Source organism: Odocoileus virginianus, chromosome 19, assembly GCF_023699985.2.
Source record: "Odocoileus virginianus isolate 20LAN1187 ecotype Illinois chromosome 19, Ovbor_1.2, whole genome shotgun sequence".
Taxonomy (NCBI): Eukaryota; Metazoa; Chordata; class Mammalia; order Artiodactyla; family Cervidae; genus Odocoileus; species Odocoileus virginianus.
Genome location: NC_069692.1, coordinates 14,226,571 through 14,240,297, shown reverse-complemented (window position 1 = coordinate 14,240,297; position 13,727 = coordinate 14,226,571). Strand labels below are relative to the sequence as shown.

General features: G+C 34.6%; 1 protein-coding gene across 27 annotated transcripts in view; it reads right to left on the bottom strand.

Annotated features, from left to right (window-relative positions):
* Window positions 1-13,727, bottom strand: part of TRDN (triadin) — a 386,030-nt gene that overhangs the window by 133,539 nt on the left and 238,764 nt on the right. For all 27 annotated transcript variants that reach the window (XM_070449854.1, XM_070449856.1, XM_070449855.1 and 24 more), the window contains one exon: window positions 3,991-4,044. In XM_070449854.1, the coding sequence (XP_070305955.1) occupies window positions 3,991-4,044 (54 nt within the window). The remainder of the gene's footprint in view (window positions 1-3,990; window positions 4,045-13,727) is intronic.

Here is a 13,727-nt window from a genome sequence, read left to right as displayed (position 1 = left end):
TGGAATACATAAACTATCTGTGCCCAGTTACTGAAGAATTACATACCAGTTTATTATACATAGTTATAATAACTGTATAAAATGTATCATTTCTGAAAGAGTTAATATAAATTCCACCCTCCTTTTAGCAAATGTATACCATCATTTACGAACAGAAAAGGCAGAGCACACTTTAATTACCTTTGAATCTTGACTTTCTCTGTGGTAGAATTCACCTAATCCTAGATCACAAGTCTAAACAGGATCCAAGTTATAGTTTATAAATGTTACTAGAAGCATTTGAGGGAGGCATTCAGTCAGCTGGGAGTTGTTCCAAGGGAGGTGACCCTAGGTTCTGTGTAAAGTTCATTCTGGGGCCAAATCTATGATGCCTTAAGCCACATTAATTGAATCAGAGATTGTGCGCATCCCTTAAAGCAATTCCTTCTGAGTGGATTAGAATTGGGGGGACCACTTTCAACCAATATCCAGGACCACATTGGATCTATACTTTGTGCTACAATTGCCAAAACACTTTTGTGTCCATTCTCTCTTTGGCCTTCAGAATAGTCTTATAAGAAAGGCAGGCCAAAGTAAGGAACTAAGCCTTAGAGACATCAGATGATTTACACATGTTCACACAATGTAGCCGACTGTGAGCAAGTAGCAGAACTGGGTATAAAAATCGGGAACAAGAGACTGGAAAGGAATATACTTAAATTTATTATTTTAGTATATTACAGGTCATTTTTATCTATTTTCTAAATGTTATTAACATGCCATTATTTTTGTAGTAAAAAAGTAAATTTCACAAGTAAATTAATTCTACTTGATTCACATTTGTTTCTTTTAAAGGAGTTTTAATTAATAACACATGAAATGTAGAGAGGATCTATACCTATAATATTTTTAAGTTAAGAAATATGCCTATTCCAATGATAAAATATGTAGAGTAATAAAGATACTAAGATGCATTGTAGGATATCAACACTGCCTAATAGATTTCAAAGCCATGAGGCATTATTTCAAAAAATTCTTTGAAATTGACTCAATAGACTTATTTGTAGTTAGTTCTTTACTTAACAAATAAGAATTTACTTCAAGAAATGGCATAATTTTCAAAAATCACCCACCAAGTATGCATTTGATTCTCTAATTCACTTAAATGTCCACATTTTGCCTGGAGCTTGTACAATAAGGACAAGAATTGAATGGTGTTATCCTTTTAGATACTGCAAACAGGATTTTGCTGTTTTTCTCTAACAATTATCTCCACAATGTCTCCCAAATTTAAGTTATAACCTCTCTCAAGAAGGGTCAAAGAGAACAGTAAAGGGTTCTTAAAAAAATAATAACTTAAAACAACACACGTCTCTGTCATGTCTTGATAATGATCATCTTTTATAACTACTACTGACTCTTTATATTTACTTAAGTCACCCACTTACCAACAATGCATTTTTTCCTCCAGTTTATTTTTAAGTCATGCTACAAATCCAAGTCAAGTCACCTCTCCTTCATGAGAAATCCCACTTACTGAAAATCACTTTGCCTTAATTCTTTGGCATTTAGTATCTTTACAATTCAATTTAGTACTACTAGGTAGCCAATTTGTATTATTACTTAAATTTTCCCTGTCTCCAAATTGCAATCTCCTGTAGCATAGAGACCTTCATTTCATAGACTTCTCAGTGCCTCAAAACACTTTGTTAAAAAAAAAAATGCTAAATGTACTTCCAAAAAAAAAGCATGCTAAATCTTAATTATAATTAAATATGTACATAAATATACAGAATTTATATAAAACTAGGTTTAAAATATTTGGTTATAAAAATTAAAAGATAAACTCTACTTTTTACCCCACTACAAACATCAGTGTTAACTTTACCACTTTATCCAACAAAGATATCAGTCTTTGCTATAGCAATATGGCCACTGTTTTTTAGCTGCCTTCACCCGGACCACTTGCAAATATTAATTAGTTCTATGCATAATTTAATTGGGCAGCTGTGGTGTTATAAAATCTGTCTACAAAAGGTCTACTGAGAATGTGCACAGCACAAGTGACATTTATCCCTATTTGGTGTGTCCCTGATTTGATGTGTCATTACAATTCAGTGAACATGTATATATATCTCCTGACTCTTGCCTAGTACACAGTGTTCAATCAACACTTTCATCTAATCTCCCTAAAAGGATAGCTCTAACAAACCTTCAAAACTCTACATTATTATTCACTCGACAATAAATCCTTTATTCTGAAAGAATAAGTTCTGAGGCTGCCTTATCCAATGTACTTGGAATGGAAAAGTGAAGGGTCCATGGCCCCAAGCTGAAGTTTGAAGTAGATTTCCAGATATCCCTTCAATTCCCTCCCCTGTACCCTCTAAAATGAGGCTGAACTAACACTAAATCCCAGCCTCAGGTCATAGTTCCACATCCACCATGACCTTCAGAAACCTCTGTTAAGGTAGATTGTGCTGGGTGATTGTGCTTTCTTTCATAAGAACCTATGTGTTTTAACTGCAGTGATTCTTGAACCAGTAGACATTCGCTTAAGGAATTTATTCATGAATAGAAAACACAAAAGAGATGATGACGTTTGCCCTGCTTTCCCCATAATATTAATTACATTCCTTATCAGAACTCTTCTAGAGAAGAATCAGTTTTGTTGAGCAGCTTAATGATCAAATGAAAACTAAAACTTTGTATCATAATTCTTTTTTTTAATCTTTCTTTTTTTTCCATTTATTTTTATTAGTTGGAGGCTAATTACTTTTGTATCATAATTCTTAATCATTCTAGCATATATGTATTATATACAGCCTCATTGGTCTGATGGCTTGTCAACCCATTTTATCAAATGTTCACTAGATTGATTTAACATGTAGTTGGATTCAGGATTAAATGTAACAGAAAATTTTGGATCAAATGTAATCATGGCATGTGCTGAGAAGTCTGCTACAAGGGCCTTCTGCCTAGAAACAAATGTACCACCACCTAAATGCATCTCTGTCACTGGTCAGTACTGTATAATGTGGCACGGTGGTGGTTTAATCACTAAGTCGTGTCCTACTCTTTGTAACTCCATGGACTGTAGCCTGCCAGGCTCCTCTGTCCATGGGATTTCCCAGGCAAGAATACTGGAATGGGTTGCCATTTCTTCCTCCAGGGGATCTTCCCGACCCAGGGGTGAAACCCGGGTTTTCTGCTTGGCAGAAGGATTCTTTACACAGCCACCTGGGAAGCCCCATAATGTGGTATAGGAGAGAAAGATTTTCTCCTGCAAATATTTTACTTTTTCTTTTTTAAGAGTATTCTATAAAGCGGACGCTGGAGTTAGAATAGCCCTCTCAAAGGATGAGATTTCAGGTGATAGTTAAAAAACAACATTATAGAAAAATTAAGTAATTTTCCCAAATTGATGACTTAAAAATCATTATATTTTCTAAAGATCTCTTGAAGAAAACCACTTTTGATGCCCTAACGATGTTAGGGCAAGTTTTCACAAATGACTCATAAAAAATAGGATGATTACTTTGTAGTCAAACCTGATTTTTACAGTCTTAGTATACAGATAAAGTAATACTAATTTAATAATATTCTGACTGAATTTTCTAGGATGACAGTAATTACAATATGTAACTGAAAACACTGGAAAATATATATATTTGTGTATCTCTGCATTATCATCATCATTATCCAACTATCAATTAATCTATGGTTTATTTTTGGTAGTAAAAGGAAAAGCTCAGTGACATATTTGGAGTCGAGATATGAATTCTTGGGTTGTTAACTGTCTCCTCTGAAAATGTGGTATTACTCTCAATTACACTTTTTCCATTTATTAAATATGTACTTGAAATGTGTATCTTCATGCAACAAAAAATTTTTTTCTATAATGACCCAGCAGATGGTGCTATTCTGCAATAAACAGCTTGGATTTTGTCAGTAAAGTGCTAAGACCTTTTTTTTTTCTTTTAAGAATTTTAAAAGTGTTTTATTGCTTACCTTGTGCTGCAACTTTTATTGTCCCTTGTTTGCTTTCTGGGGCTTTGCTAGGCTCTTATGAATAAAAAGAGAAATAAATTACCATGAAATACTATTTGAAAAAGATAGGTAACAACAAAAAAAGGAAACTTATAAAAACAAACATAAATACACTGTCCTTGGCATTCAGAATTTTTGTTAAGAAATGAACACAATTATTAGGAGAAGTGCTGAGAGTTAGGCTTACTAAGACAAAAATAACTATACCAAATAAAAGAATAAAATAAAGTTTCCCGAAACTGTTTTGCTTCACTGTTAACTGACCATTGGAGAAGGTAATGGCACCCCACTCCAGTACTCTTGCCCAAATCCCATGGATGGAGGAGCCTGGTGGGCTACAGTCCATGGGGTCGCAAAGAGTCGGACACAACTGACTGACTTCACTTCTAACTGACCATAGGATACTTTGCACTTGCTTGGCACCTGATTTTGAAACTCTCAGAATTCTTTCCATATTGTTTCTGTATGATTAGCCCTTTGAAAGGCATGGAGCATTGAGACATAAATAAAGTGGCTCATTGAAGGTCACTGTGTGACTGACTTCGTGTCCAACTCTTCGGGACCCCATGGACTATAGCCTACCAGGCTCCTCCCTCCATGGGATTCTCCAGGCAAGAGTACTGGAGTGGGTTGCCATGTCCTTCTCCAGGGATCTTCCCAACTCAGGGATCGAACCGGGGTCTCCCACATTCCAGGCAGATGCTTTAACCTCTGAGCCACCAGGGAAGCCTGACTAAAGCCCAGGAAAACCAAATTCTAGCACCAGCCTTTGACTTAAAATGTCATTCCCTATACAACTGTGGTGCCCATCAACAAAACCATGGGCCTGGGCAACAATATGTGTTATGAGAGAATCAGCAAGTTTCATTTTGAATTTTTCCTCCTTCTTGTCTTAGGGGATTTGGTTGCTTTTGTTTGTTTGTTTGTTTTATCCATTTGTTCAGAATGTTCTCTTGAAGGAAACAGAGTATCAAAAAACCCCTCCACTTGTAAATAATTGAATATATTGTTTGACTAATTAGCATAAAAATAAAGGAGAAATAAAGATTTTAAAAAGGAATGGATCATTGCACACTTCACTAAGTAATTGTTCACGATTATCTTTACTACACTTTCAATACTTGAATTCTCATTTAACAACGTGGGAAGGAAGATTTAGTCATTTGTTTCAGATATTAATCTTTATATGTTCATTTACTACATTTACTACATATTTATTTAGGATCCATTATTTTTATGTACTAAGCTAGGTATAAATGCAGTAATTGATATACAAACATATTCAGCCTTTCATTTACTTGTCATTAAATGTTGATTATAGATTGTTTAATATTACAATTCTGGTTAGAGTTATAAAATAAAAAGACTGCATTTTAATAACTTGGCCAAGAATCAAGCAAGGAATCCATGTTTCTTTGGCCAAAATTGAAGAGGTTTAATTTTAACTCATGCTTTACCTCTTGTTGGTAAGATAATTATTTATCTGTATTGTAATTATAGTTATGAAAATGGTAAATTTTCATTGTTTTTATATAAAATAAATATTTTTGATCCACATATATGATTTACATTATAACTAAATTTATTTCTTTAGACAAAATGTATTTTGCCAAAATTAAATTCATAGTCCATTCTACCTATGATCTCTTCATTATTAATTTGTTTTTACCTGGAAGAAAACTCCATGCAGCTATCATGTTAGTGCTATCTTTATCACATCTACATTAGATGATCTCAAATCAGAATTAAGATTTACATTTAGATAGTGGGGCTTCCGTGGTGACTCAAATGGTAAAGAATCTGCCTGCAAATCAGGAGACCAGGGTTCATCCCTGGGTTGGGAAGATCCCCTGGAGAAGGAAATGGCAACCCACTCCAGTATTCTTGCCTGGAGAATCCCATGGACAGAGGAGCCTGGTGGGCTACAGTCCATGTGGTCGCAAAGAGTTGGCACGACTGAGTGACTAACACAACAACAGTGAATTACTAATTAATATATTTCTAATTCCTCAACCTTATAACAAGCATTTAGTGGCGACTTAATAAATAATTGGTGAATGAAAAGGTAGATGAAAAGGATAAAATGATACATAAGAAAGAGCATTAAAAAAAAAAAGATCATCATCCAGACTGCCCAGGTGTTTTACTACTTAAAGATCTCAACATATCAGAATTGTGGATTTAAAAAAAAAAAAAAAAAAAAAACCCACTGTCAGTAAAGTACCTTAGCATTTTATAGTCAAATTTCCACCTATCTTTTCTTTATTTTTTAACTGTATTCTTAGATCACAGATCCTAAAGGATTTCTCCATGTCTAAGATTCTGTTGGACCGCCTAGTATACCCAGTTGTGAATTATAGATAGCTTTTCTTAGGGCCTTATTAATAACTTTTCTCATTGATCGTTCAGTTCATCTTTCAGCCTCAGATCTATTAAGGACACATACAGAGGTGCTAAGATTTGACATTTGCTTGTGTACAACATTTCAATTTTCAAAACCAAGGCTTTAGGAACAGAGTAACTCTGAGACCATAAATGTACATTAAGAAGACCAGACTTCTTAAAACCCTGTAACAGTAAAAACACACTAAATCCTTACAGACAAGTTTTCATTACACATAATTTTTCAGTCTTCTTTTGATTACTGCCCATGACACTAGCCTTTTACTAGTCAAAATTTCACATATATACAAAATAAAGAAGGTATAGTAAGCTCTAGTCTCATTGGTATTCTCAACATTCATTCAAAAATTAAGTGATAGCCAGTCTTATTTCCTCTGTATTACTCACTACCCCCACTATACACATCCCAAATGAATATTTTATTATATTTTTTAAGTTTTTATTTGATAATTTTATACTTAGGAAATAAACTAGTGATTTAAACAAAAACCCAGAACAATAAGAAGATTCAACTGAAGTTTATAATAATTCTGAAATTCACAAATAATATTTTATAGTTCAAAATCAGAGGCAGGATGGACCTAGATTTAAGTGTCAGTGTAAGTCTCCTGGGAATATTTTAACAGGGAATTATCAAAATAGTTATTGTATTTTGATAGTATTCCTAGCTTCCTGAAACATGTTGTATTTATACAAACAAATTGTTATGAATCAGATTAGCCAAATATTTTAGTGTCTTCTGATTGCTTATGCTTGAAACAATCATCTAACAAACTGAAAAAATACTGAGTCTGCAAATATTTTGTTAAGAAATCAATTTTGCATATAAGTTTAAATATTAGTTTAATATCATGAACTTTACATCTACAGGCCTCTGTTTATACTCTGACTTCTTTTAATGTGAAGTGTGAATCTAACGAGCTTAAAAATGTAGGATTCAAATGTAACTTTAACAGTAAGTGTAGTTTTGTAAATTCAGTGACAGACACCTTTTTAAAATTTTTAAAAATACAGTTGAAAACTGTAGGACTCAAATGTAGTATTTTTAAAATCTAATTATGAAAGTGGCCAAAATTCCAGTTGACTGATTTTAAATGGGACATTACATTTAAGAAATCATTTCATTTGAAAGATAACACAAAATTAATCTGAACTCCCTTTCTCTCTTTTCATTGATCCTGTATTATGCAGAAAGTGTTTTAATTTTAAATTTCAGAATTTTATTTTCACTAGCACATACTGTGGCCCTGATTACATTTGGGAAGTTGCAGAATTCACTATTTCAAACAAATTTGTTTTTAATTTTCATGGATTAGGAAATTCTTTTTAAGGGTATGAACTAAAAACATTTAAGGAACTAAAAATTTCCCTAGGATTCAAATTAAGACTCAACCTTTTATTAATTTCCTAAAAAGGACTAGAAACATGTTTTAAAACCTGTCTGTCACTAATTATGCAATAGTACAAGGCATTTAGACTGTTAGGTGAGAAAACTAAATACAGAAAAGTCAAATGACTTTTCCACAAACCAGAAGAAAAATTAATATTTATTAGTTCAGAAGTGAAACAGCAATATAAAAACCTCCTTGATCCTTCAAAAATAAACATCCTTTTCAAGTAATATACCAGAAACTAATGACAAATTATCTTGCAATCCAATGAGCTGCTAAATCAATCTCTAAATTATTGTTTTTGAGTCTTATAAGATCCAGTATTATTTTCAGGTGTAGATACTCTCCAAGTAGAAAAAGGTTGGCAATTAAGCTAAAAGTTACTATACACTTAAGAACTCCTAAGCTAACTAAACTTCTTGTGCTTGTAGCTCCAGGAAAGCATACTTCAGGGGTATTGCTCATTTCAGTATGATAATAACCCCACCGAGATGAAATTAATCATGAAGCAGCCTTCGGCCATCCTGTCTGACCATGGGGACTGAAGCCTGAAAGGTGGGCCTATTTGCTGCCAGATATGCAAATTGCAAAAGGTGCACAATGCAGAAATATGAATAATTTATCAAAATAATCTGTTATTGCTAGAGGTTAAAAATCTGAATAAACTGGCAGCATCACTACAATAGGGAGCATAATTTAGCTAGACTATTTTTTTTCCAGAAAATCTTACCTGATTAAGCAATGTGTTTTGTATGTTGTATTTGCCTTAGACTCTAAATAGCCTTTAATTTAGTAGCATAGCATTATTGAGTTTAATTCAGAGGAAAAAAAGATTCTTCAAGGTTTGCTAAAATATAGTCCTGATTTTTTTTTTTAATCTTTAAGAATACAGACTATGTTTTCCATAAAAACCATTAAGTATTTCTTAATTTGAAAAAAATAATTCTGATGTTTAATTAATTTTAAGTCAAAATCTACCTACAGTTTCTACATACACATGAGGTCAGATTTTTCCTTATTATTTGAAGAGAAGCAAGCTTAAGGAGAAAAGAAACTGGAAAATATCAGTGAGAATATTTAAAATTAGAGAATTGGGCATTTCCTCTCAAGGCATCTTTGAATGTGTAGGAATGGCAGGTTTCTTAAACATTTAACCATTTAGATTTGAAGATCAAGGTATAAATTTATTGAAACAATTAAAAGAAGGAAACCTGTTTTAATAGAAAGAGAAGATATGAATGAGACACAGATCATCTGGCCTTTCACTTTAAAAAATATTTGGCATGTTGGGGCAAGTCTGGCTGATTCCATTTAGATCAAGATAAAGCCTCCTGCCATACAGCTAGTAAAACAATGAATGTGATACCATGGGAAGCTGTGAGGTCCCATTCCTGGGGATGCCAGACACATATCTGTTTTAGAGAAGTCCTCAATGTATCTGCTTAAAGCAAAAAGGCAGCCCCAGATGATCACTCTAGGTCCCTTTCTACTTCTACAACACCTTTCTAAAATCAGTGACTATGACCAAAGTCAAGAGTATTTGAAAAAATTACCTATGTTATGTTTTTTTTCTCATTTATTTTTATTAGTTGGAGGCTAATTACTTTACAATATTGTAGTGGTTTTTGTCATACATTGACATGAATCAGCCATGGATTTACAAGTATTCCCCATCCCGATTCCCCCTCCCACCTCCCTCTCCACCCGATTCCTCTGCGTCTTCCCATTTGAATCAGTTCTAATGAGATGGATGAAACTGGAGCCCATTATACAGAGTGAAGTAAGCCAGAAAGATAAAGACCAATACAGTATACTAAAGCATATATATGGAATTTAGAAAGATGGTAACGATAACCCTATATGCAAAACAGAAAAAGAGACACAGATGTACAGAACAGAATTTTGGACTCTGTGGGAGAAGGCGAGGGTGGGATGTTTCGAGAGAACAGCATCGAAACATGTATATTATCTAGGGTGAAACAGATCACCAGCCCAGGCTGGATGCATGAGACAAGTGCTCGGACCTGGTGCACTGGGAAGACCCAGAAAAAATTACCTATGTTATGTTTTGATGGCAAATCTCTTATTTATTTTTATTATTGAGGCTTACCTTGGTAGTCCTCCCTTACAATCAAATAATATCCTCTTTTCTTTGATCAAATCATATAAGCAAATATTTTCACCAAGCATTTTGGACTAATTCTCTTAAAACAATTAGGAATCAAGTAGAAACTTGATTCTTTTATTGAAATAAATGTTATGATTTGGAAAAATTATTCTACTCCCACTATGAGTGAGTTATGCTCTCACCCAAAATTGATTTTGGCTCTTTAAGCAAAATAAAACAAAATTTTTAAAGTGTCAATAATTTATTCTAGCAAATAAACTATTTTATTCTATATATATTATTACATAAACATATCAAGAAAACAAAATTTGTGACTGTTCAGTCATATTTTTCAGGTAAAGTTTGTCTTAAAAATTAAGATATGCTGTTGATAGATTCTCCAACTCATAACTTGTACATAGAATGGAGAGTGATTTCCTCACTAACTGATTTCACAGAGCATTATGATCTAAATTCAACCCTTAAAACCACCAGCCTCTTATAACACAGGTAGCTAAACCCAGTACTCTGTGACCACTTAGAGGGGTGGGTTGGGGTACGGGGGCAGGATAGCAGTTCAAGAAGGAGGGGACATATGTATACTTATTCACACATGCTGTGCTGTGCAGAAACCAACACAACACTGTAAACCAATTATCCACCAATTAAAAATAAAAAATTAAATCCATTCATTGATAATATTGTTCAACATGTCATGTTTCAACCTGCCAAAGCCATTTTTGTTGGAAAAATAAAGAAATACATGTTTAATAATAAAAAATCACTAGCCTGTATTGTTCTAATATTAGTAAACAGTGTTTGTGAATACTACTATTCTGTTTTTCATTTTCTAGAAAATAAGAAATACACACATATCTCTTATCTCATTACCCAATCAGGGAATGCTATAAATAAAAAGAATTGTTAAATGCAAATGTATCCATATGAAAAAAAAGTATATGTGTGTGTGTGTGTATATATATATATATGGATAATGGAAGCAAAAACTTAGAGCAAAGACTGATTTATTTTTAAGTCTTTAACACAGTTCTTGGCACTAGAAGGCATCTAGTTAATGATTTTGTATGGATACATGAATAATGATTAGGAGACAAGTTGTTTATAAAAGGCATTGTTATACGCCTGAAATTTTAAGTGAAATGGGTAGCAAATATCCTAATAATACTGCTCACACTCACTGAATCTTTTTTCCTCTACAATACTGCAGATGTCAAAATCTGAAGATATTATAATCCGCTTCAAAGAGAATCTATGTTTCTTGTAAAAATGGCAAAGTTTATAAAATGCAGATCTATTATACTGAAAATTAGCATGATTTCCAAAAAGAATCCTTAACAGAGAGTCCTAAGTCAAGCAATCTAAAGAAGAATTAAGTTATATTTTTAAACACTTTCAGCTGAACTTTGTCCTCAGGTTTAACAGTTTAAAGTTGAACAACTCCCAATTTGATATTAAATGAGAAAACCCTTCTCCAAATAATTACTGAGTTCCATTACTCATTCTTGCTTCAGTATTTATTGCACTCATTCTTACTGGGGACAGGGACCATAATACTCAATGTAAGTATTAGTTCCACCCATAGTCTGGTTAGAGATACTACATGAAAAGTGCTACATGAAAAATATAGTAATCTGAGTTCTGGATATGGGTAATTTTTAAGGAGGCAGGAAATAGGTAAGGCTTGAAGGAAAGTTGACTCATTGGAAAAGACCCTGATGCCGGGAGGGACTGTGGGCAGGAGGAGAAGGGGACGACAGAGGATGAGATGGCTGGATGGCATCACTGACTCAGTGGACGTGAATCTGAGTAAACTCTGGGAGTTGGTGATGGACAGGGAGGCCTGGCGTGCTGCGATTCATGGGGTCGCAAAGAGTCGGACATGACTGAGCGCCTGAACTGAACTGAACTGAACTGAAGGGAAGTACAGAGTCACAGGGGTAAGGGAAAGAAAGTTACAAATTGAGTGATTCAGTATTCCCGTGGATTATGGATCCATCTGGCCGGGGCAGAAGAGTCTCCTTTGTGTTCATGAGAAGTAATAATAAAATTGTCAATTCTCTAAAGGTAAATTATGCTCAAAATAAACCTTGAAATCTTAGTAAATGAGAAGTACTTTTTTCTTAGAACATTAAAAGCCATTACATTTTTGGGTGAGGGAGTTACACATCAGTGTTTTGAGGAGATAAGACTTTCTGAGATTGTCAGGAGAAGGGAAGCACAGGAGCCAGGTAAATTGTCCCCGGAATATTCTAGTTGCAAGAGGATACTGTCTAAGACTAAGCGGGTGCTCATGGAGAGGAAAGAAACTAATAAGTCAGACATTTAACAGCCTTCTTTTTCTTCTTCTCTAGATGTGCCTGACATGTACTGAGGAGGAAAAAGAAGGCTGTTTATTAACATATGACAGGTTTGGGGCCTGATAAACAGAACTGGCTCTAATATAATTTAGTTGAAGCTCATAACACAAATACACGTTGCGTTTGAGACAACAGTGTAACTTCAAGTGAAAACACAGGGTAGATACTGGGAGAAAATGTGGCCTTTGAAGAAAGACTGAGATTCTCACACCATCTGCATGAGGGTAAACAAACGTCGTGAGAGTGAGAGGGAACGGTTTCTCCAATGGACAGACAGAAGGCCTCCAGTCACCCTGAGAAAAATGCTGGTTAATAAGGTATACAAGGTCAATGAAAGAGGATATTAAAAGCATGAGGAAATAAACCTCAGCATCAAATAAAAAGAGAGTTCGTTTTTGTATCTAGAACATGATTTTGGAATTGGGATGCAAATACCAGGAAGACTATTGTTTTCTGCTGGTCATGGCCTATCAATAACCTATGCTGTGTCAGGACAGGCCCTGATATTCTTAGCATGAGTGCAAGACATCTTCAGCAATAATTACCAGGAAACTAGTGAGGGGTCGGAAACATTATTTATCAATCCCGGAAATTACATGACACAATCTGAGGGTCACAAAACAAGTTCTTGAGGAGAAAGAGAAGGAGAGAGAGAGGTTTAGCAAGCCTGGAGCTCTGCCTTTGTTGGGGGTCAAGGTTTTTCTGGGCTCACTATTGATGAATATAAAACATAAAAGCAGGAATTTGAAGGCTGGGAAGAGAGAAAAACAAGCGGTCCAACTGGTCAGTTATTGAACTAAACCAAGATCTCTTAAAATAAATAAACAAATAAAGAAGGCTGGAGTGTGGAAGTGGGGTGTGAGCCCAGAGCAAGGTACCTCTCTGAGATGTCTTCTAGAAAGTGTTCGCTTATTTGAAGAGGATGATTCTGAAATAAAAACTTAAGTCAGGCACTTGAGTTAAAAAAAGGAAAAGTCAACTGTCACAGCTTATACTATGTCTGTCTTTAAGGGCTTAAGGTGGGCAGTGGCCAAATCAAGGTGCAGCGTATAAGTCATTTATTTGACAAATGTGGCAAAAAACCACAGGGGGAAAAAAGTGGCTTGAAGGTAGCAGGGAAATCAAGCCGAGTACTATTTTCAAAATAAGGGACTCCTATTTTATTTGAAGAGAGCAGAGAAAAACTTGATGGAGATAAAAATATTAAAACGTCTGGGGGAATTTCCTGGCAGTCCAGTGGTTAGGACTCAACACTCCCACTGCAAAAGGCACAGGTTCCATACCTGGTCAGGGAACAACCAAAAAATGAATTTTAAAAAAAGTCTTGGAAGTGGGAAAGCTATTTAGGTGGCAAAGATCCCACAATGTGAGAGAGGGCATAGTAAAATGCACAGGTGGACAGAAAGGCATCTCTTCCTC